Source organism: Amblyomma americanum, chromosome 1, assembly GCF_052857255.1.
Source record: "Amblyomma americanum isolate KBUSLIRL-KWMA chromosome 1, ASM5285725v1, whole genome shotgun sequence".
Lineage (NCBI taxonomy): Eukaryota > Metazoa > Arthropoda > Arachnida > Ixodida > Ixodidae > Amblyomma > Amblyomma americanum.
In genome coordinates, this window is record NC_135497.1 from 48,964,113 (window position 1) to 48,988,857 (window position 24,745).

At 47.0% G+C, this 24,745-nt stretch overlaps 1 protein-coding gene and 1 pseudogene across 1 annotated transcript; both read right to left on the reverse strand.

Moving 5' to 3' along the window:
• Positions 1–369: 369 nt before the first annotated feature.
• On the reverse strand, positions 370–4,108 carry LOC144135172 (uncharacterized). Its single transcript, XM_077667943.1, has 5 exons — positions 3,840–4,108; positions 2,916–3,318; positions 2,607–2,613; positions 1,782–2,038; positions 370–675 (listed from the first exon to the last, which is right to left on the reverse strand). The coding sequence occupies exons 1-5, from the start codon at positions 4,106–4,108 to the stop codon at positions 370–372; spliced, it is 1,242 nt and encodes a 413-aa protein (XP_077524069.1).
• A 10,253-nt stretch (positions 4,109–14,361) lies between these two features.
• LOC144135278 (inactive selenide, water dikinase-like protein) lies at positions 14,362–19,499 on the reverse strand (annotated as a pseudogene).
• Positions 19,500–24,745: the final 5,246 nt, after the last annotated feature.

Here is a 24,745-nt window from a genome sequence, read left to right on the forward strand (position 1 = left end):
CGTGGCAGCCGCGACCGGAATTGGAACCCGGGTCCTCCGGGTCAGTAGCCGAGCACCGTAACCACTGAGCACATGCGGCAGCTACGTTTAGAACGTACTTGACATTAATCTTGGAGGTCCTGTACATGGAAATTATGTGATGTACTTGATCCAATTCCAACGTATAGAGACACGCAAAGGGTGTCTTGTACTGTCTGTTTTGTATGTCTTTTAACTTATTCTACAGAAAACGAGAAGTTTGAAAGTGACAAGAACAAGAAATGTTCAAGAGGATCGAAGGTTTCACGCCTACGTCCTGGAACATTTCTAATTCGTCAGCTTTTGACCTTTGTTCTTGGGGTAGAGCTTACAAGAAATCCACGCAATGAGTTAAATCCCTACCTGAAAGCTCTCGGACCAGACGCTGAGCAAGGCGTACACGACGCCGAAGTCCTGCACGCTGGGCCTGGCCACTGCCTTGAACTCGCGCGCATGCAGCTCGCGCACCGGCGCGTAAAAAACCTGCGCGTTTTTGCGCGTGCGCAGGATCAGGTTGCAGAGAGGTGCCCAGTGGCGTGGTCCACTGAGCGTCAGGCGCATCATGCGACTTCTGCCCAGAACGTCGGCACCGCACTTGAAGGGTCCTTCACCGAACTCGACGGCCCGGTCCCACGGGGTGGTGTCGGACAGGTCGAACTGCGACAGGAAAGGTGGTGGGTGAGCAAGCTGTAGTGCGGCTTATTTTGAGGCTGACACGAATCAATTTATTATTATTTCATGGATCAAGGAACAAACTCAGGTTACTGATGTTCTTGTTGAAATCAAGAAATCAAGAATAGCATTGCAGTCCATTGGCAGAGCACGTAATGCGAATGCACGATGACGGATGGTCACTTAAGGTAACAGAGTGGATTCTAAGAGAAGGCAAGTGTAGCAGTGCGAGGCAGAGACTAATATGGGCGGATGAAATTAGGGAGTTTGCAGAGATAAGGTGATCGCAGCTGCAAAGGACAGGGTTAATTTGGGATAAGAGCAAAATCCTCTGTCCTATGCTGTCACAGTTACACTACTGCTGCTGCTGATGATGATGACTGACCTAAGTTCAGCGCCCATCATCTACACTAATGGCTGTATTAAGAAGGAGCTTCTAGAGCCACCACTGTCATAACTTTCAATGTTTGTGTAGCAAAAAACAGTGAGGTCACGACTGTACTGCCACACTATCACTATGCCCTGTGAATGGGATAAGGATATATGGGCTCTTGCCCCGTCAAATTAAACTATTGGCATACCGGCGTAGTCGTTTTGGAATTTTTGTGTGGATTCCCATTCCCCGATGTCTGTTACTGCCTCTCGAGAAAGAAGGGGAGCGGGACATGGTTGAAAAAAAAAATTCAGATACCAGTAACTGGAAAACAAAGGCTAGGCGGTTAGAGTGAAAGTACACAAGGAGCAGAGGACGCAGAAGCGAAAGGATGTATGTCCACTCTTGGTAGTGGTCGTGAAGCTTTACACCGCGCTCTTTTAAGCAGCAGAAGTCCGGTGACGCCTAAAATACGTTTTACGCCCATTAACATCCCCTTCACCACAGCAGTCAGTGGTCCAGTTTTCTATACAGCTTTCCTTGCAGTCCTGCAATTTTGCGTGTTGCCCCACAGCTGCCCTTCTACGCAGTGATGTAGAACTCTACGACTAAAGGAAACTGTAGCGGAAGGGGAAACCGTAAGAGTACAGGAGTGTGTTTGTCGGCAGGTTTTTTCTTTTAGTCCATTGGAAGCAATTAACGATATAGCGCTGCTCACCTGTGGCAGGTAGTCGCCCTCGCGGTTGCACTGGCTGGTGGCGCTGTTGCCAGCGCACACCTTGTAAAGCAGCGGCGGGTGCAACAGCTGCAGGTCGACAATAGTGGATGTCGGCGACGTCTTGCGCAGAATGATGCGGCAGATGGTCGAGTACCGCACCAGCAGCCGGAACAGCGTGGAGCTACGCTTGCGGACATCCACGAAGTACAGGTACAACCCATTGGAACAGTGCTCAAAGTGCGCATTGCACTGATCACCTGGTGGAAGAGAAGGCATTCAGAAGAAGGGCCTAAACCGAATTATTCCGCTCCGACTGCGAAACTGCCGTACTTTTTAAGTATGCCTATCCATGTTGGTACAGTTTTGCACTTGCCAATTCATGCAGCGTGGCTAATACGTTCCAGGCCCTTGAAGAGCTTTATGTACTGTAAGCACAGTATATCAAACCCCTTCAGAGTCCTCTTTTAAGACTGAGGATACATTTCCTCATCATTTGCGATGTCATGCAACCTAGCCGCGTCACCCCAAATCGCTGCACCGTAAGAAAAATTGGACGACGAATTGCAGGTCATTGATACAGGAAGGAGTACATAAAATTGGTTGTTTGAAATCATCCACGCAGTGTAAAGCACTCTCCCTTCACCTCTCACTAGTGTTTCTAAATCTTTCTGGATCCGCTCTCCACAGAATTCAATCCCCACAACAATTTAGGCTGCGCGCCAAGCAAGCAAACTAGACATGTAAGGAACCAGATGAATGGATAAGGGGCCCATGTGCCAAAGTGCGTGACCACAAGGCCCGAAGCTCTGCTTTGCCATCACGTACCCAAAACCTGTCCAGAAAAAAAGGGTTAGATTTAATGTGCCTATGAGCTGCCACTGCCTTCCAGAAAAATGATGCATTGACAAGTCCTGACTACCCTTCTCATATCCCTCTTGCGACTGGGGCTCTCAGCATCATCGAAACTATTTGCCCAGCAGAAAAACACGCTGCTTTTAGGATACGACACTTTATGTCCTCACAGACTGCAATGCAGTTTATTCCCATGACCTTCCACCATGCAACCACCACTGCCATAACTCAAACTTCTGGACGGACGCCGTCAGAAAACACCCTACAGGAACATCATCTCACCTTAAAGCCTTCAGATGAGGTCAGCTCACTGTTGGGACAAGGCGTCTTCGCAGATGAGCTTGTTCCATCTGAAGGGGAGCTAGACTTGACCGCTCTTCCCTTCTTTCCCCGCTTCACAGACATTGATTTGCCGGAGAGGGAGGACGAAGACTTGGCAGACGAGAGTGGCGATGGAGGAGGCGGCATGGTGTAGGTGCTGTCAAAGTGCGCCACAAAAGTGTTGTACCCGAGGAAGCAGCCGAGGGCGAACGCGTTTACGGGTACGTCCTTGTGCTCCGTGGCTATCTGGGTGCTGTACGGGTCGCAGAACTCCTCGAGCTCCTCGGATGCGAGCCACCATTCTGGCGGGCCGGACTTGCCCGCAGCCGCGCCGTTATTAGAGGCGTTCTGGCATTGGTCGCACCTGCGGAAGTGAATGTAAAATTGACGCGCGGAACCAAGAGCTGGTACAAGCTTAAGAAGCCATATGTTCGAACACAAATGGCGGTACTCTCACCACCCTAGCCACCTCAATATGGCGGCTATGAGCCCGCAGAAACCGATAGTTCATTAATTGCACCAGGCAAGAAATTTTGAATTGAAATGTCTGCATAAACACGCCCCCCCCCCTAATTTCTGAGACTGAATAGACGGAGATGCCGATAATAATTTGCGCAGTAAGTTGTTTATGAAGCTCTACAACCTCTTCCTCTCGATCACCATATTCTGAGCAGTGCTTCACAATTCATCTGCATTGCTCAAATGGCACTGCAGTCACCTTAGTTCCAGTGCGCACAAATCTGCTAACCTCCGACTTTTGGACCCATGTCAGCGCATATGAGGAGTTTCTCAACTTACGCGACAGTAGAGGCCTAACAATATGATTGTTGAGGCCGACCGAAGACTGGCTAAGGGGAAAGCCAGAAGTACTTGTCGCGCACTCACCACTTAAGTACGATATGCATGAACGAGTCCCTGGGTGACCGCTCCAGTTGCAGCGTCACGTTTGCCGTCCAAGTGGGGCTCTCGTAGACTGCGACCTCGCCACAGTCTCCGGCCACCACTTGGCCCACGGCGCACTGCAGACCGAGAAGCCGCCGAAGCTGAGACGCTGTCGGCGTGCCCCAGCCGGAGTCCAGACAATGGACGCGCAGCGCCATCTCCCGGCAGTTGTCCTCCCGGTCGCGAGCGCAAAACGCGGTCGTCGGTGCCATCGGCCCCGGAAGAAACGGCTTTGCAGGAGGCTCCATAGTGGCAGGTGACTATTGTGCCATTTCAAACTCGCCGACTGGCTTCTGAGTTGAGTTCAACTATGTCTTCTGCTTGAGCGGTCACACCAGAAGACGGACGGGTGGACCTGAAGCTCCTCGCTGTCTTGGCCTTTGGTGCGAGCTGCGAAGAGGCTTTGCATAAGTAATTAGGGCTGAATACAGCAGCTGCATTATGGGCATGAGTGACAGCATCCCTGATGTTGGGCACCACGACTTCATTCTTGCATAAAAACTGTGATTGCAGTTAACACACACCCGCCGCTGTGGCTCAGTGGTTAGCGCACTCGGCTACTGATCCGGAGTTCCTGGGTTCGAACCCGACCGCGGCGGCTGCGTTTTTGTGGAGGCAAAACGCTAAGGCGCCCGTCTGCTGTGCGATGTCAGTGCACGTTAAAAATAATAATAATAATTGGTTTTGGGGGGAAAGGAAATGGCGCAGTATCTGCCTCATATATCGTTGGACACCTGAACCGCGCCGTAAGGGAAGGGATAAAGGAGGGAGTGAAAGAAGAAAGGAAGAAGAGGTGCCGTAGTGGAGGGCTCCGGAATAATTTCGACCACCTGGGGATCTTTAACGTGCACTGCCGCCGCTGCGTTTTTATGGAGGAAAAACGCTAACGCGCCCGTGTGCTGTGCGATGTCAGTGCACGTTAAAGATCCCCAGGTGGCGGCGGCTGCGTTTTTATAGAGGAAAAACGCTAACGCGCCCATGTGCTGTGCGATGTCAGTGCACGTTCAAGATCCCCAGGTGGTCGAAATTATTCCGGAGCCCTCCACTACGGCACCTCTTTCCTGTTTTCTTATTTCACTCCCTCCTTTATCCCTTCCCTTACGGCGCGGTTCAGGTAGCGAACGATATATGAGACATACTGCGCCATTTCCTTTCCTCAAAGACCGATTATTATATGGTTAACACACCGATACCACATACTGACACATTAAGCACCGCATCCTTCTAGTCTTGTTCGGAATCGCAGAGGGGTCTAGCCAATTGACGAACAACGAACATCTCGCAAAACGCCCTATATGACTTCTGCAAAAACCAGAGGGTATCGGGATTCTTGCACCAGAAAGTTGGGCAATCGGCGCGTCGGATGAGGGTTCTTTTCTTCCAAGTAGTGTCCATCGATCAGGGAGGTGACCTACCAAGGTCTAAGGCCTACGTAGACTGCGAAACGGCATCGGAGCGTAGTGCTTCGGATGAACGACTGCCACGTGGGGCACTGCTATGTCCAGGTGGCCTAAGCAAGGCACCGTAGCGGAACGCTTCCGAAGGATGACGAACACGCGAGGCAGCATGTTTAGGTGGTATAGGTCGATTACAGGCCGGCACCTTAGCGGAGTGCTTTCAATGAAAGATTACCGTACAGGGCAACATCATGCCTAGGTCGATTACGGGCCTGCACCGCAGCGAAGTGCTTTGGGTGAATAACGAACACATGGGCACCTCGGCATCGCATCGGTATGCTTAGAATGAATTGAAAACACGAGCAGCCCCACTCGCCAATGGTTGCCCAGGGCCGACAACGGCGCCACACCGCCGCGGAAAGCTTCGGATGAATGAAAAGCTTGTAGGCCAGAAATACGTCAAGGGGCAATAGGTCTATTATGGGCCAGCACCGTCCTTCCGATGAAGGACGAGCGCGTTGAGAATCGCAAGGACTTAGTTGATTACGGCTCTTCATCGCAATGGAGTGGTTCGGAACAACAGCTACGTAGCGCATAGTCAGTGAGCGCCGAAATCATAGCTTGAGACCATTTTCCCACTTTCGTCTGCATTGGCATGAGCCCGAGCAACGAACCGGAGATCTTGTCATCGAGCAGGGCGCCGCTAAATTCTAACAAGCCTTGCGGTTCGACTACTTCTCCTGCCTGGCGCTGCTTCCATTGCTATAGTTTCAAAAGGGCAAGGATTCATGAAGGCTCAGATTAGCATTTGTTCACACTCTTTGCAGCACAAAAAATTTGGCCGAGGATTTGCTTAGCTAATCCAGGATATACAAAGCTGTTCATTAGCGTTGCCACTGACATCGAAGTCTACGTTGATTTTGAGGAAAGGAAAGGCGCATAGCTGGCTCTATGGGTCAGTGGACACCTCATTCGCGCTTTGAGGTACGCGGCGGTGGTTAGAGAGATGTGGACTGCAATAATTAGCGCTGACAACGTTGTGGCAGACACGCGGCACTGCAGCAATAGGCCGCAGCGTTCATTGGCTGAACAACCTCCCGCGATCAACCAATAACTGCCACCTGGAAGGGTGGGCCATGCCAACGTACATTCCAATAAATAAAATTGTAGAGCTATGCTTACGGGTTTCAGCGGAAGCCGACTGCCCCTCCCCCACCCCCGGCATACGAATTCTTTCAACACTCTCTTTCTTCCGATAGATATGGCCGCGTGGTCGACCAACGCGCCGGCATATCGGTCGAAGTAGTTCAGTAGTTCCGTCTTCGCCACCGCTAACGGTGTGTTCTTGTTCAGCTCGATATCACGATGCTTTCGACTTTCCCGTCGGAATGTAAATATTCACTTCTGCCGGCATGGCGAATATCCGAGCACCCCACAGCACACACCTTTCGCAATATCCGACGTGGACTACCACACACCTCATTAACGCGGCATTCGAATGCGGGCACGTGCGCACGGCTGCGTATTTTGAGGAAAGTGCACAGTAACTTTCTCGTATTGCTGTGCAGGACTTAGCAGCAGCCCTAGCTGGAATTGCGAGGAGGACAAGGAGGAAAGGAAAGACGCAGTATGGAGCCGCATGGGCGTGCGTAGGCAGGAATGTGAAATTGAATGAAGAAAGATAAAAAGACATGCCACGGCTTGCCGAGCTTGCTGGCGGAGCCCTCCGCTACGCCACCTTTTTCTCAGTTACTTGTTTCACTCACTCCTTTATCGATGCCTGACTGACACATGTTCTGAGCACTGCAAGCATAGGTTGTTCTCCATATATACGTTTTGCCAATGTCAGTATTACAAGTGGCAATTTATACTGCACGTTAAAGTACCCCGCGAGGTCTGAATTATCAGGAGCCCTCTGCTAAGGCACCTCTCTCTCTTCTTTCACTCTCTACTTTCTCCCTTTCCCCATTGCAGGGTTGAGGTGTTCACCGATATGTCAGAGATTTAACCTACCTTTCCTTCCCCCCGCAATTTTTCTTTCTTTCCATCCCGCGTCCTAGAACTCAGCAGCGGCACACTGTAACCACTATGAAAATGAAAATTGCTTTTGGGGAAAGGAAATGGCGCAGTATACGTCTCACATACCGGTGGACACCTGAACTGCGCCCTAAGGGAAGAGATAAAGGAGAGAGTGAAAGAAGAAAGGAAGAAAGAGGTGCAGTAGTGGAAGGCTGCGGTATAATTTCGACCACCTGGGGATCTTAAACGTGCACTGACATCGCAAAGCTCACGGGCGCCTAAGCGTTTCGATGGAGGCGAAACGCTAAGGCGATGTCAGTGCACTATCCCTGCCCCGGATCAGGGGCGTAAGGTTTAATAGTTTTCTTCATAACCAATAAGCCACAGCAGCAGATGGGTTTTGATATCACGTGCGCAGCTGCACCAGCATCAAAGTACAGGCAACAGCATCGAAGAAAATCTCTGGACAGCTCGTTTGGGAGCACGTTGCTAGAGCACACCGCAGGGTAAACGGACGGGAGGCCGCCCGCGTCCAGTACCTTTTAACCCTTTATGGGATAACGGGACACATGGGTCCCGCTTTTTACTCTCACGAAAAACCCCCGTACGCGGCAGCGGGTGAATTTCTGGGCAACTAGGGAGCCTACATACATGCCGCCTGCCGGAGGGGGCGCGACATGTAGGCTCCCTATGGGCAACAGTCTTGTCGCGCCATCTATCTCGAGTCTTTGACAACGCTTGTGCGACTAAGTTTTAGGATTTCCTGTAGATGGCACCACCAGCATTCACAGCTGAACTTTTTCCTTTGTGGCAGATTCGTGCCGGTAAAAATTGCTCCCGCTTGTTCGCGCCCAAAAAGATTTCGAGATGAATGGTAAGTTTTTCCTTTTCTGTCCTTCAAGGGAAATACTTGGTGCATGCCCTAAACGATTTATTAGGTAGTCAGAATCGCAGAGTGCCCGAAAAAGAGGTCTCTATGGGCGCCAGAGCCGGATTGACGCGATCGAAAACACTAAGAGAACGTGAAGGGTGCGCTCCAGGGGGCATAATTTTTGCACACAGTATGCTGAAAGTATGCTACGACTAACAAAGTAAGCTGTCGATGTTGATAATTCTAAGTTTCGTTTCGTTTACGAATTCGCAGGGGGCTCGCTTACGCGGGATGAAGCGCTGGCGCTCTACTTCAGTTTGCCTGACGAGTCTGAGACTAGTGAAGACGAGGCCCAAAGCAGCGAGGACGACTTTGTCCCTGAGCTAGCGCCGTCGGATTTGAGCTTTGAAGACGACGAAATCGAAGCTGGTCCATCAAAGAGCAAGCGCCAACGGCGGTCTACTCCTTCAAAAAAAGGTTTCAGGAGGAAACGGAATGCGCTCCTGCTGGATCAAGGTGGAGAGAGTGCGCCAGAAGAGGAGGAGGTCGGCAGTGCATGGACTACAAATGAACCGCTAAGTACAGTTCAAAGCCCAAAGACATGGGATTCAACCTCCCAAAAGGCGCCAGCACGCGCAGTTGATGCATTCACGCTCTATTTTGATGATGAGATGATTGAATTCATAGTTGAGCAGACCAACCTCTTCGGTGCAAAGAAGTACCCAAGGAAGTGGCAAAGTTTGACAAAGGAAGAGTTACGAGCGTATTTTGGTGTACTGCTGTTGATGAGCGTGTGCCCAAGGCACCACCTGTATCAGTATTGGAGCCGTGACCCTCTCTTTCATTGTGAAGAAATTTCAAAGCTGATGTCCTTCAAACGATTTCAGCAAATTATGAACTCGCTTCGTGTGAATGACACAACGAAAGAAAAAAAGAGAGGAGAAGAGAGATATGACCGTCTGGCCAAGGTGCGCCCTCTTATTACAAAGCTGAACCAAAAGTTTCAAGAAGAATACACTCCTTCCTGTCATCAATCAATTGATGAAAGCATGATCGCTTTCAAAGGAAGGTCAAGCATGAAGCAGTACCTTCCTTTGAAACCAATCAAACGTGGGTACAAAGTGTTGTGCAGGGCAGGCGCACAGACTGGTTACCTGCTCCAGTTCCAGGTAAACGAGGGAAAAAATGAGCAGCGGCCCGCAGGCCAAAGCTTAGGCGAGTATGTCGTCCTTTCCCTTTCTGAAAGCGTAGAGCCTAGCACACAGCTCTACTTCGATAACTATTTCACGTCTACACCGCTCATGCAAACGCTTGCCCAGAAGGGTATCTTGGCCGCGGGTACCGTCCGTATCAACAGGAAGGACCTTCCTGACGATCTAAAGAAAAACAACAAGATTCAGAAGGGAGAGTACCTGTGGCGCAGCAAAGGCAATGTCTCAGCATACCAATGGCATGATTCAAAGAACGTTCCTGTCCTATCTAATTTTCACGACCCAAACGAAACTGAAGAAGTCCAGAGAAAACTTTCTAATGGTTCATCAGTGGGTGTGGTCTGCCCCAAAGCGGTCGCTGACTACAACCGTTGGATGGGAGCCGTAGACAAGTTCGACCAGAAAAGAAACTCCTATGCGGCTGACAGGCGATCGAAAAAGTCGTGGTATCGCATATTTTATTTTCTTTTTGACTCATCAGTTGTAAACAGCTTCATTCAGCATAGTGGCAACAGCGACATGAGCTACATGTGGTTTCGGCTCGTTCTGGGACGGCAGCTGATCAACGGGCAAACATTCCGACACTACAGGTCTGTTGGGCCGTTCCGCAAGAACAAAGGTGGCACTAAGAGCGGCCAAAAAATGGTCGGAATTGCAGACGAAGTAAGGTTTGCAGGTACTGGTCACAACCCACGGAAAGTGCCAAACAGGCGTAGATGTAGGTGGTGTTCCACCTCCGGGAGTGAAACGCGCACGAAGTTTGTGTGTGGTGTGTGTAATGTACCCCTGTGTGCAACCTGCTTCGGCCCCTTCCACCAACAATGACAGAACTAACCACAGCTTGGTGCTCGCGTGAGTCAATGGGACAGTGTTGTCCCACTTTTTCAAAAGGACATGTGCCAATGGGACACATGCGTCCCACTTTTTTTCATTAAACTATTGCTGCTATTGTTCTGAAATTTCTTCCATATCATTTCTGAAGATGCCTAGACCCGAAAAATGTGTAGTTTTTTTCTCTATGTTACGGAAATTATAGGTGAACCCACAAAGGGTTAAAGCTCTAGCTTTTAAAGCGAAGAGTCATGGACCTAACCGACGATCACGCGACCACTCCTTGCCCATAGCCGGCGACTCGCGCTAGCTTGGTCGTAATCACTCGGGGCAACAAAAGAAGTCACAAAAAGGGCTATAAACAACGACAAATGCGTCCCATAATGATAATTGGTATTTTGGGGAAAAGAAATGGCGCAGTATCTGTCTCATATATCGGCGGACACCTGAACTGAGGGAAGGGATAAAGGAGGGAGTGAAATAAGAGGTGCCGTAGTGGAGGGCTCCGGAATAATTTCGACCACCTGGGGATCTTTAAAGTGCACTGACATCGCACAGCACACGGGCGCCTTAGCGTTTTTCCTCCATAAAAACGCAGCCGCCACGGTCTGGTTCGAACACGGGAACTCCGGATCAGTAGCCGAGCGCTCTAACCACTGAGCCACCACACCGGGTACAAACGCGTCCCAAGATAACCTGCTGTGACTGGACGACGCAGCGTTCTGCGTTCCTGTGCAGTACCAACCGCAGCAGTAATGATAGAGCTACCACAGGCGAAGTGGCACATAAGACTCGTTGTGGAAGGGTCATAGATGCAGCCGAGGCAGAGCGACATGCTCGGAACGCTGCACGTAAGTGGGAAACGGGAGCCACAAACGTGCTGCGTGTCTAACAGAAGACGAACGCTGTCGGGACGCTGCAATGCATCTCGAAGTCCTACTGGCCTCACGTTTTCTGGTGGCATATTTTAAAGAAAACTGTGCGGTCATTGCAGCTGGCGCGAGCAGTCTTCCACGCAAGGCTAAATAGGCATTCGCGATAAAGGGCGCCGCTGTCGCGGAGCAAAAATTACTCACCTTAGGCAAAACAAAGATCCCTCGTTGAACTCAAGCTTCTTTAAGAGCAAAATAACGCAAGGCTGGCCACCCGGCGCCGGTCGTGACAGGGCCTTAGCGCAGCCAGGAAGGCTTGAGCACAGGACCATCCAGAGAACAAGCGATAGGCGTAGCGGCCGCAATCCGCCAGCTGCCGTGACACAACGTGCGAGCGTTCTTGGCAGCAGCCGTTCTACGTGTGTATGAAAATGTTGATGATGATGATTATGATGTCATACGAGTTTATATGTCATTGTTGTTAGCCTATCAAAGTATAGCACATGCCCACACTGGGGGATCGGCCAAGAATCGGGTGGCTGTTCGCCTGCACTCAGTTATTAAAAACGAAAAACACGCGGCAATGCAACACCGGTGGATTCTACCTCATGAGCAGAGAAAGGACAAGAGTTTTGATTTCGAAATAAATAAATAATAATACTAATAATAATAATGTGGGGATCAAAAAGAATTATTAAGTCAAAATGTAATGATTTGTAGCAAAGAAAATTTTGTTACACATAGCAAGGCATACGGTCCTTGCCGATGGTACGTGGTCCTGAACCGAGCCATAAGGGAAGGAATAAAGGAGGGAGAGCAGCGATGAAGCCACTCACTCCTTCACGGTTGCCATGGTAACGGCGCATGAGCACAATTGGCCTCTCCCATGTAACATGGTATCGGCGCATACGCACAACTTTCCCCTCGCGTGTACCACGAAATGCTCGACTGGTAGCCTAGTGTAGCTCCCGCTACAAAACATTTAGGACACACAGGTCCTTGAGCCCCTGCACGGCCTCACTGCACTCAAACGTTCATGTCCCGTATAACAAGTGGCAATTTATAGTGCACATTAAAGTACCCCGCCAGGTCTGAATTATCAGGCAGCCTCTGCTACGGCACCTCTCTCTTCCTTCTTTCACTCTTTATATACTTTCTGCCGTTCCCCACGGCAGGGTTGAGGTGTTCACCACAGGGTTGAGGTGTTCACCGAGATGGTACTGGTACGCTATCCTTTCAAAAAACAAAATTTTCTTTTCATCCCCCATCCTAAAGCTTAGCAGCGGAACACCCCTAACCACTATGAAAATGAAATTGGTTTTTGGGGAAAAGAAATGGTGCAGTATCTGTCTCACATATTGGCAGACACCTGAACCACACCTTCAGAGAAGGGATAAAGGAGGGAGTGAAAGAAGAAAGGAAGAAAGAGGTTTCCTGATAGCCATGCACTGTGACACCTGCATCAAAGTACAAGCAGCAGGCATCGAAGAGTCTCGGGAGCTCATTGCTGCAGCATGCCATGGGGCAAACGGAAGGAAGGCCACGCCGCGTCCAAAACGTTTGAAAGTGCTAGCTGTTAAACAGAGCCATGGACTTCACCTATGATCACGCGACCACTCCTTGCACGTAGCCGGCGCCTTGCGCTAGCTTCGTCACAATCACTTGGGGCGTGCAGTGGCAACAAGACAGCGCTAAAGACAACGCCACATGCTACAGCAACCAAAGCCCATGATCAGATATGGGAACCTTCAAGTGTTTAATGCACTTGCAACCGAAGTTCCCATTGTTACTCTCACTGATGGCAGCATCATGTGCAGTTTGGTTTGAATCTGTTTTGTTACAGCATGCTGCATTGCCTAACATTTACGTCCACCACGCAGTAATGTGCAGGAGCGCTATATGCACTGTTGACATGTGCAGAACCCAAAGTAGACACTGGACCAAGCACAATGTTCATGTTCCGAAATGAGATGCTGTAAAAAAGTAATTTTCCTCAAGCTTAATATTTCACAAAATCAGGTAAAGTCCTGAGGAATAAATTTTGGAAAGGATAAGTGACAAGCTCCTTAGCGCTCTTTTTAACCACATTATTCAGGGGAGCAATTTCTTGCAATGTGCTGTTTATATGAGTCGTGACAAAACGAGCAAATTAGGTCTTCACAAAAATTCAATTCAAAAGTCGTTTCACATAAAATTGGATGAAGCAACCTGTATCTAATGGTGCTAAGTAATGTCTGCTCTTAATGATACTGATGGGTAAAGCTTCAGTGTGCCCACACACACTCTCAGCAAAGACAAGAGCCAGAATTTTTGCAAAATATTTTTATTCCCAATGCATGGCAAATGGCTGAGGCTTAGCAATGAGAGGCTGTGAGAGATGCCCACGGGAGACAAACCATCCTCCACACCACCGTAATATTCAGTCAGCACAGATTCATGAAGGTCTCTTCAAGGAACAGCCAGTCTCTTAACTGAACAAACCATCAAAACCACTACTATATGATAAAAGGGGAAAATATTTTACATAACGAATGCTTGTAGAAGACTATCTTTCATGACTAACAAAAATATTGGTGTGCTCATAAAGCGCATAAAATATCACTAACACAACACAAAATGTTTGTTTGGAGTCCATTTAGCTAATGTTCATGTCAGTGGCATGCAGCATAAGACCAAAGCTGTCGCCACTCGTGTATGTGGCATTCGTAGTTGCATATGACAGCCATAAGGTACCCCATCAGTAAAAACATCACAGCTCACTCTTTCAAAACTCCTTGCAAGGCTGGAAACCTTCCTCACAACCAATTCTTTCCCTGTCCCCTATTCACAAGCCTGTGTTACCAAAGCTAGGACTCCTTGTCGGCTGAAGGCACTTCGAGCACGCGTAGAGAGTCCGTCAGCCTTGCTACCCGCTCCCCTTCAACAACATCCTCTATGATCCACGCTGGGTATCCCTCCTGCTGCTCAATTTCTTTGCACGATCCTTCGGCATTCTCCTTTGGAAGGCACATCAGCAGTCCACATGAGAAAGGAAAACAGGAAACTTGTAACTCACTAACGCCATAAATTTTACGAGTGCAACCTATGAAATAAACTTGAAATGAAATTGCTGCTGTTTTACCACAATTCCTGTATTGCCGCAAAATTGCTGCAATTCCTGTGTTATGATTATATATTTTTCATGCACTCCTCTCCACTAATGCCCCCAGAGGCCTTGGAGGTACTGAAATAAATAAATAAATAAAATCAATAAACAAATTCCATATGCTAATATATTGGCAAGAGATTTTGAGAAAACACCCCAAATGATGCTTTAACTTGTTCATTGCATCTTGGGTGTCCGGTGGGTGATCCAAGATACTAAGTCATGCGATGAATCCGTCGCTATGCTCTGATTTATCAAAGAGCGTGTGGAAAGGACACACGCCATGTCGCTGTTGCCATTTATTGCCGTTTCCAGGAAGTTCGCATTGCTAAGTAAAAAAAAATTTTTGGCTACAGTTGTACTAAGGGCAGCGTTATCTGTGTGAAGACAAGAAATTTTCTCTATGTGAAGCCTCGACAAGTGCCAGAGACCTCCCTACTCCACCCTCCACAAGAACCACGCATCCATCACCAACCCGTTGCCTGCCTCCACACACCAGAAGCCCATGCAGCAGCAGAGCAAAAAGAGCAACAGTAAAATCAAATCCAAAGAGACAGTGGGAAAGTCAGCTGCCCTCCAGAAGCATCCCCAACCGGCCACAGCCTCACCATGCCCCACTAGCTAGGGGGCCGCCAACATAGACACCCTCTAGAAAAATTCTGTTGCACTCGGCTTTAAGTAAAAGCATTCATTAAAGTAAAAGCATCAAAGTAATCACTGAGCGAAAATCCAACTGCTATTACAGCGTTCTCGCATCAGGTTTCATGATTGTCCTGTCAATTTTGTTTACTTTTCTCCTGGTACTACTCAGAGCAAAGCATCTGAATTACATTAAAAAAATCTGAAAAGAGTTTCACCCAAAAGGAGACAACATATCTTTCCAAGGAACAACTGGGGATTTCCGACAGGAACACCATCACTTTCATGTAACTCTAAACTCTGCATACATTTTAGCACTTCCTGACGGTGAAAGTTTGAAAAATTGTGTTGTATCTATTTTCAAGAAGCTGTGAAAGACATGAGAAGGAAATCCTACAATAGAGAAAAAAAAATTCGACTGATTGTCAGTCAGTGGCTCAACAGAGGTCTCGGCCGAATGCCCGTGCGTTAGTTTGAAGGAGGTGCCCGTGGCGGCCAGCAGGGCAGGAAATTGGCTCTGATGGGCAGCGTGTGGATCACAAACCGCACTGAGCGCTGCTGCATCTGCACCAAGTTCTGGGTGTGGCCGAGCAGACCGAAGCCTGTCACGCCTGTAGCACCGTGGCAGCCATGCTTGTGCATCAGCCGAGCTCCTGGAACAACAAAGGCAAAAAATTTGTTTTAACACAGTTTCTGCACAAGCAGGAGCGAAGTGAAAGTCAATGCCTACTTGGTCACAAAATACACAACTGATGAATAGTCGTACAATGCCTCTCATTTCATGATATAAAAGGAAAGAAATGTAGCTGGTCTGATAAAGACCTGCTTTGATCAAAATGAAAAGTTTTCCTCGTCAAAAGTCTGCAATTTTGTGGTAGCCTTCTTGCATGCAGACAGTGAAGTACTAGTAAGTGGAACACACATACTTGCACTTGCAAAATGTGTGACTGCACAGATACTACCAGCATACCCTGTAAGGTGGTAGTAACTCAATTACTGCAGTCTTTAATGTTGGTCGCCAGGTTATCACTGTCCCCCTTCCCATGGGCTGCTAACAAGCTAAGATATTTCCATGTAATAAACAAGGAAGCAAAAACCAGATCGGCAAAATACAGTACTTCCCAGCCCCACCACCTTCTCAAGGTTAGTGTTTTCCAATCTAATCTAACCTGTATCCTTGTTTGTACTATCCAGACACGACTTTAAATATTTTCTTTTTTCTTTTCCTTATTTGTTGGCATAACACTGGACTGAACGGCTGTGGTAGTAAAGAGACAGCCACAAGGATTGGATGCTTTACAACAGAAAACAAACAACTGATGGTGGGGGAAGCCTCAGGCCCTTAACCAATATTTCAACAAGACGACTTTCCTTTTCTCCCACCTCTTGCCTAGCTGCGACAGCATCACTCTTCTTGCGTTCATCTTCTCACAACTTATCTTCTTCACTTCTGCCTTTTTAATCCTTCTCCCTGCTTGCCCGTCCCTTCTTTTTCTCCAAATGAACTCCCCAATTTCTTTGTGCATTTACATGTCATGAAGTCCTTTGCTCACGCATATTTTGCAGAATCTACCATGTGCAGCAACATCTCCTAAAGTGCGTGATCAAATTCTTGGAGCTTCTTTTTATTTGTTTGCACTAATGTCCTGCACTTTTCGTTTTCAATGCTCTATCATATCCCATCTCATTATTTATGTTACGATTACTGTAGTGGAAGCTGTCTTCATCATGGGACACGAATTTATTATTGTTGCCCTGACCACTGCGCTGTACTTCAATTATCAACTATTTTGTTGTCACCTTCTTAAAGCATTGCTCACAGTTTGTATGCACTTTGGTATCTGTCCACTCTCTTTCTGTGAGTGCACATGTTTCACCTCTACAATACCTCAGGAAGGCATTGCAGAGACTGCCGTAAATAAGCACATAAGCAAATAGGCAACTAAAAAAAAACTGCAGACACGAACAAATCAGCACCAACCATTGAGATTGAGACGTGCCATGGAGTCTATTGCATGGAGGTAGACCCTGCGTACATCTTCTTCACTGATGCCAGCCTTGCCCAGCTAAGCATGGCGCTCCGGCTTCTCCAGCCACTGGTGAGCGTTCACTGCCACCTGGGTGCAAAGGGGCTTGGTCAGTACCAGCACGTCTCCAGGCTGTGCATTGTCTGGCCTGTAAAGGGAGCATAACATTTAGCAATTAGGTTAAATGGCCAGGCTGATGAACATTCCAGTTTTTGTCTAGGGCCTTTCCTGTTGTTCTGAAATAGCTTGCCTTTAATGACGCAGTGACTACTTCTGTAGCAAACCTTCTAAAAGGATAACGTTGAGACAGGCATAGCATTACTATTGCTGTCATTCTTTGCTCTGGGGGAAGGCATATGTTCAAAGGTTTTTGCTGCAATTCTTTTTCTGTTTACATTATATTGCCATTTTCAAAATTTCACTGTCTATGCGACTGACCTGCTGGGCCTTTGCTACAAGTACTCTACTTGCAAAAAGCATCAGCGTTGACTTAGTGGAGTGCAAAATAGTATCAGAACATCTTTGGTGGGTGCGGGATAGCACTTGATATAATGACGACAATTCCAATAAGACATGGTTTGAACTTGTGCAAAAGTGAATTGTACAGTACAGTGAAAGCTCGTTAATAAGAACTCAATGGGGACGACGACAGTTCAAATTGACTGAAGTTCGAACAAACAAAAGTGAACAGAATATGCATTTGGGAAGCAGTCGGGTAGCGAGATTAGCCATTTCATTGTCCGAAAGTATTCCTTCATCACCTCCTACCTTTTATCTGAAGGCCTTTTTTCACCTTCAAAACTGAAGAGGCGCGTAGCATTCAGTGCATCCAAACTACCGCAGCGGAGGGCCCCACTGAAGTTGCAAAAGGCATACAACCACCACTGAGCATGGTCAAAAGAACTACCGTCTCACGTCTGGCGCTTTTTGACCAAACCATATAGTGCAACCTCTGTGACTTGCAAATTCACACTTGTGAGTCGCGAGGTTGCGTAAGCATTGAAGTCGACAAGCAAAGGTAAACCGAGCGACCACACGTATATTGCCCGATTTTGCAGCCTCCCCAGGCTCAAGGCGCACACTGCCAAACCAATGAGAGTGCTTTTTTGTGATATCCTGCTTCGATAATGCTCTGGCATTGACTTCATGCATGGTTCCAACCTTCTCTTCAAGCATTTTGGCACAGTAATTACTGCAAACGGAAGACAATTCTAAATGCGGTACACCGTGTAGGTTGACTGCTCCGGCCGCAACCAATCACATGCAAAGGGCACTGAAAAACCGAGACAAATACACACAGCAAACATCAGCCAAGCTCCAACTCATTCGTTTGGCACACGTCGTCGTTTCGCGCACGACCGCATGGTTTCGGATTTGGAGTGCTGGAGACACTGCGACATGTCTGATTCACTGTAAGCATCTCGTCGCTGGCCATGTGATCGATTTCTCAACAGCAAAACCCAACACAGCAAGCTACTGAAGCATTCGAGACCAACACATACAAGCAAGCCGGCTCAGAGGTCATGCAGTTAGTTGCTACCACTAGCACAGAGAGAAACCCCTCCCCCGTTTACCCAGCCTCTCACGCCATTTTAACCCTGCCCACTTCTCCAAAGAGGTGGTGAAGCCTAGTGGGAATGTTTCTTGGTTCACCGCGTCACCCGCCCTCCAGGCACGGTGGTGGTTGTTCGGATTAACAAATTAATGGGCTTTGTTTCACACAGACCCAGTGGAGCATGGCCAGACCCAGTCGTACAGTTCGAATTATCCAGAAATTCAAATTATGAGCTTTGGCTGTACAGTCAGGTATTTCCACGGGCAAACTACATCATCAGTGTGGTGATTATTTGGGTATTAAGTAAGGTTTATCTGAACTTTGAAAACGACGCTCATGCTGGAAAAATTCATCATAGTACCCAACAGACAGAGCCTCAAATGCTCACATTTTGCATTTCATAAATGCTAACACAGACAAAAATAGCATGGAAAACTTAATTCATTGGAAAAAGAAAAAAAAGAGAAACGATTACTGCACTCACGAGATGATTTCAGACTCTGCAGACTGATGATGCCACACCACCAATCATAGGCCAAGGATTGAGCATAGTCTGCCCTCCTGTGACCCTTGTGCCTGCTTGTTCAGCCAAGTCCTGTGGAGAAACAAATGCCATTTAAGCTATTTACACCATGCTTATCACTTCAGTACTGGGGCATGAACTCAGGCAGTGAAAAGAGTTAAAAGCTGAAACACTTGAACAGCTGCTGTCTGACATGGACATCTCTTGTAGATCTTCTCTCAAGTTATCTCTTCACCATGCTAAGCGCACGAACTTGAAAAAGAAATCTGAGACTGCATTCAAATTTTGAGAGCTCACACAACTAGTGCCCTCACACTCACATTAGCTCTGATAGGCAGCCATGGCCTACACACACCTCAAAACATTGATGCAAACATCTTAGGCTTTACTGCAGCAGGGGCCGATCCTACCTTGACTCCCCCTGATGAGAAGAGGCACGACAATGTCCCTCTGCTTTTCAGTGAGCTTAGTGCTGACAGCCATTACCATCAGCACGTTATCGCAGCGGGTCATGCCAAGTGCATAAAGATCAGACAGCACATTGGCACACGCTATCTTGCCCTGCAACAAACAAAAACAATGAATAAGAAAACATCCTGTACACATGGTGCCAGCAAAGGACACCAACATGAGGCCTGTCACCTATTTGATTCATTATTGTGTAACAACGAAGATGTGTCAACGCAGTAGCGGCAGTGCTATCGCTGAGCGCGCGCTGCTGGCTGGCTCTAGAACAACCGCCGACGTAAGGTAACAAACGCTGCTATCGTATTGACACATCGTTACAATCAGATTTATTTACACGCTTATAGAAAGTATAATTATAGTGTGGTTTTGAGCCCAATAAGACTGCTCAGTAAGTGACCTGTTATCCAGACTAGCCAATAAGTGAACAAACTTAGCACTTAGAAACTCAGATTATAGAAAAAGTTTGGTGATACTCTTACAGCTACAAGAATATATATTTAATGCTGCTTTGTTTCGTTTTATCGCCTGGTATTAAAACTACAGACACATAACTTTCTGCAAAAAAATAACACTTAGTATTTTTTGTACAGTCGACTGAAGTGACAGCAGAGCACTGTGATGTTGAAGTTCGAGTATACAATCTGCCACCAGGTTACTAAATGCAGGTAAGCATTTTTGTACAATGTTGAACACTTACAGCTATGTAGGGGTCTTAAACAGATGGATAGAAGTAATCAATAGTTTGAACCAGAGAATAACCAGAATCTCCAAGGGGCACACCACTGGAATCCATGCCAATGTCTGAATGGAAAAAAAATATGTATATTAGTCAGGTTGTTACGGGCAGCTTCTTGAAGAAAGGGAAATTTTCAGGGAAGTTATCAGAGTTACTACATTTAAAAGCACTGTACAAGGCACCCAAAATGTCTTCAATGAGGTTAAACTGTCCGCACACCATCAGTGTTGGGTTTTGTTCCCATTATGACTTAGAGAACTATAGACACCCAGCATTAGTTCGTTTTATTCTTTCAAATGATGCGTTAAACATTAGAATACTTATGCCACCATGTGGACAACTATTAGCAATAAGTAATTTGTATCTTAATTTCTTCTTTCATGATATTTCACTTTAATCAACCGAACGAGTGCTGAGACATGGGGTTCACACTTAGGTAGCATGAGGCACGAAAAAAAAACCTGTAATATAAATGCTGATACATAGTTTTAATTCACTAAAACAATTAAACCAGCTTGCTTCAAGAGCTGGAATGACAACAAGCAACATATCAGCAGTTAAACTGCCGTTCTTTTCGTGTCTCATGTGTCCTACTTGTCACACCCATCATTTGGTTGATGAAACAAACTTAAACAGGGCCAAGAAGAAATTCAGTTATAAATTTAGCAGTCACAGGTGAGTACCAGGTGGTGATCTATGTATTCTAATGTCTAAATCGTGACTTGAAAGAAGAAAAAGTGCAAGCAAAAACTTTATTGTCTAGAGTGTTTAAATGTGAGGCTAAATTTGTACTGAAAGGGAAGATCATTCATAATCCAACACAAATACTATGTTGGGACAGACAAAAAGGAAAGAAACAGTCTACCGGCTTGTACCCGAAAGTGTAATAGCTTTATATCCAAACACCAGAATAAAGCTGGCCACACATCTGTAAATGTTTAGTCAATCTGCTGTACCAGAAGAGAGTGTCACGCATGTCTTCAGCTAGTAAATTCTTTAATTAATTATTAATCGGTGTGTATTGTAAACCAGAGCACAGCTACTTGAGCGTCCGTGTTCAGTTTGTAAAACTAAAGTACACTTGGATATTTATCAACATTAATATCATCTCACTGTCATATTTCAGTCACTGACAGCCATTGTCCCTCCCTCATGCTTTTAGTGCGAAAGCACTATTCCACATGTACCAACCCCTAGCAAGAATCTTGTCTTGTGCTTGTACTATCCCAAGCTCGGGTCAGTTCGGAGCAGCATCACGCAAGCTGCAGCCAATAGGATGAAGCTCAGGTAAGTTTGGAGAAGCATCGCGCCAACTGTAGCCATTGGGAGGAGGGCATCTCACACACCTAGGTCACATAAGCTTGTGGCAACATCACATTCTGCGCATTGGATTGTGAGAAAACTGTCCACCGTGGCAGTCAAAATAATGATTGGCCGCAAAAGGTTGCTCGGGAAGAGCAACATGAGTCGCACGATCCCTACCGGTGGCTATGATAGAAACAGACACCTGTCAATGCAGTGGCACATCCCTTAACCGCTGCGCCACTGCGCTAGTAGTGGTACGCCGCCATCTATGAATGTTAAGTAGAGAATTACCGCCTCTGCCTATATGGGCATTATCCTACTAAACCCCTCAGAGTGGCACTTAAGTGTCCCCTGCTTTCACACGTGTACTTGGTTTAACTACGTTAAACCCCTACCACTTTTTTTCTTTTTGAAGGATACTGAACTAGAAACATCACTCACTTTATGTGTCACGTCACTAGTGAATTTTAGGCACGACAGACTGAACAGAGTTCACTGAATGCCAGAGGTATTCTCTCACCAATGACTGATTCAAGAACTGCAATTTTATAAAACAGCAGAAGCATGGAACAAAACAGTCTATAAGTATATCCTGCATCACATAATATGTTCATTTCAATGCTGGTACAATGAAAAATCGTTAATTCCATCATGACATAAATGGCAGCCTTGTTGAGTGGCTGCACTGTTCTGAACAGGAAATAGCTAGATCAAGACAGTGATCAACAATTCCAAGTTGATGAATTTTGTATTTTTTGTAGGCTGAACTAAAGTGAAAAAATAGCAGAATGATGTTAGCGCCTGCTATAGCACACTAATGCATGCAAGTGAACAACTGAGTACTTTTGCGCTGGCACAAGTACATAACACCACGACAAGTACTTATGTCCTGAATCCAGTAGTACGTTCGTTTCACTGCCGTACGGTTACAAAGCATCACCGCAGTCGAAAAATCTGTTGAGCGTGCCGTTCTAATGCTTGTACAATCAGGCAAAGACGACAATAAAGTATCGGCACAAGTGCTCGGTGTACAAATTAAAACAAGCTGCTCTAAAGCTTGAACGCACCGATCTGTGATCCCTCAGGGTGGTACAACATGGTCTGCTGTGCTTCGCCGTCTCCCTTCAGCGAATTGAGCAGCTTGTTGAGCACACCCTGGGGAACCTTGCAGCCTCATCCTTTCATGTCAGCCAGGATCAGGAGCCAAAACTCTGGCTCGAGCCCGTGCTCGCCATTGTCGAACGGGTAGTAGATCACCGTCACGCCGCTGGCTCCGCGTCGGTACATGTAGCTCCGGCCGGTGACAGCATAAACATGTGCAGCCTCACCACTCATCCCGGCGAAAGTTCGAACGGCGGGCGGCAGTGGCAGCTTGTGCAGTCTAAGCAGAAGAAGAAAAGGAAGTAATGACACCTCCAGCCAATAAGAATTGATCACCGATCAATTCAATTAATTCACAATGTGGAGTGGCAGCGGACAGCTTTGCCCAAACTGACTGCTCGTGACAGCTAGCCGACTTGCCTGCTCGCGTTCCTTGGAGCCTGTCGAACGCAGCTCCAATGTCGACTGAGAACTGTCTTCATGCGCTTCACTTCCTTGCTTGCTGGCACTTCCCTATGCGCTTCCCCACTTTTTCTTTTATATGTAGCGCAAAGATAAGTAGTAGCGCTGCTACCTGCTCAAAACTATTTTGAGTTGCCACGCAGCGGCTATTCTTCAGTTTGCCATTTTGTTCCTATAGGCATTAGAAATACTTTTCATTTACTTTGTGATTAAAAATGCAAAAAAAGCAAAAATTCTATTGGAATTTCAAATGCACGCAATGTTACCTAAGCATGTAAGCTTTATGCACACACACGCAAAAATAACTTGCAGTCACTAAAAACCGCAGCGCCAGTAAAAACAAAGTGACAATACTTGGACGCCATCTGGATGGCATGTCTGAATGTTACGCCTAATCCCTTAGTGACCTGACAAAATCAGCAGGAAAGATAAAGTCGCAAGTGCTTCGGAAAGCCCCTTGAATGCAGGCGAAAGAACGTTTAACTACATCAAAGACTTTCTCTCCGATAGAACGGCTAAAATTCAAATTGGCACAATCAAATCCGACACCTTCAGTTTAGGAGACAGAGGAATGCCACAAGGATCTGTCCTGTCCCTCTTCTTATTCAATATAACCGTCAACAAAAAGGCACACGAAGTCGCCAAAATCCCAGACCTAGAACACTCTTTGTACGCGGACGATATCCTTTGGACCACTAAGGAGAGTATCGGCACGATACAAGATACGCTACAACAAGCGGCAGATGTAGTAGTAGAGGAGGCACAAGCAGCGGGACTTCCGTGTCCCGCCAAAAAATCCGAAGTCCTCATCCTAAACCCAAAGCGCCAGAGAAAGAATAAAGCACCTCAGATCGAAATCTACGCGGAAGGGGCAGCCATCGCAGAAGTGGAAACACTAAGAATATTGAGAACCAAAAAACGACACACTAATTAAGAAACTGAGAAACACCGTCAACCAAATCTCCCTTCTCATCAGATGGATTGCAAATAGGCGAGGAGGAATTAAAGAAGCCGAGACCAGGAAACTTATCCAAGCCTTCGTTCTTAGCAGAGTCATCTACTGTACAGCATACGTCACCCTCACAGACAGAGAAAGAGATGACCTGGATGCTCTAATTAGACAATCCTACAAAATTGCGCTCAACCTCCCCCGTCATACCCCAAATGAAAAACTACTCCAGTTAGTTTTCCAGCTGAAAACCGGGAGAGGGCCAAGATCATCTTGATCTGCATGCAAAGGATGCCTGCGTACGCCTTTTGGACTCAAACACGCAAATTACAGTCATCGAATGCCGGCGCTGCTTCTCAGAGAGGCAAAATGTTTAAAACCAAGCACCTGAGGCACATGTACACAGCCAGATCTCAACGAAGGGCATTTCAATAAATGTGAAATAAGCAGTCACAACTTGCAGCTTTGCAAGAAAGGAAAAGCCTTTATTCGATGCGCTCTTGAAAAGCCTATAACTTAAAATTGCAAAATACAAGTGACAGCATCAGGTAGTAGCCAATAGAGATATACTGATACTGGTACTGACTCAACTTAAAACCAGCCAGAAGACACAACACAGGAGAAGACATGAGCTCAACAAGAGGCTGGACTAACAACTGAAATTTTATTGAAAGAAAGCCGCAAAAGAAGATCCGCAAAGACATGCGTGCGCACAGTACCCCAAAGCAGTGAAAGGAG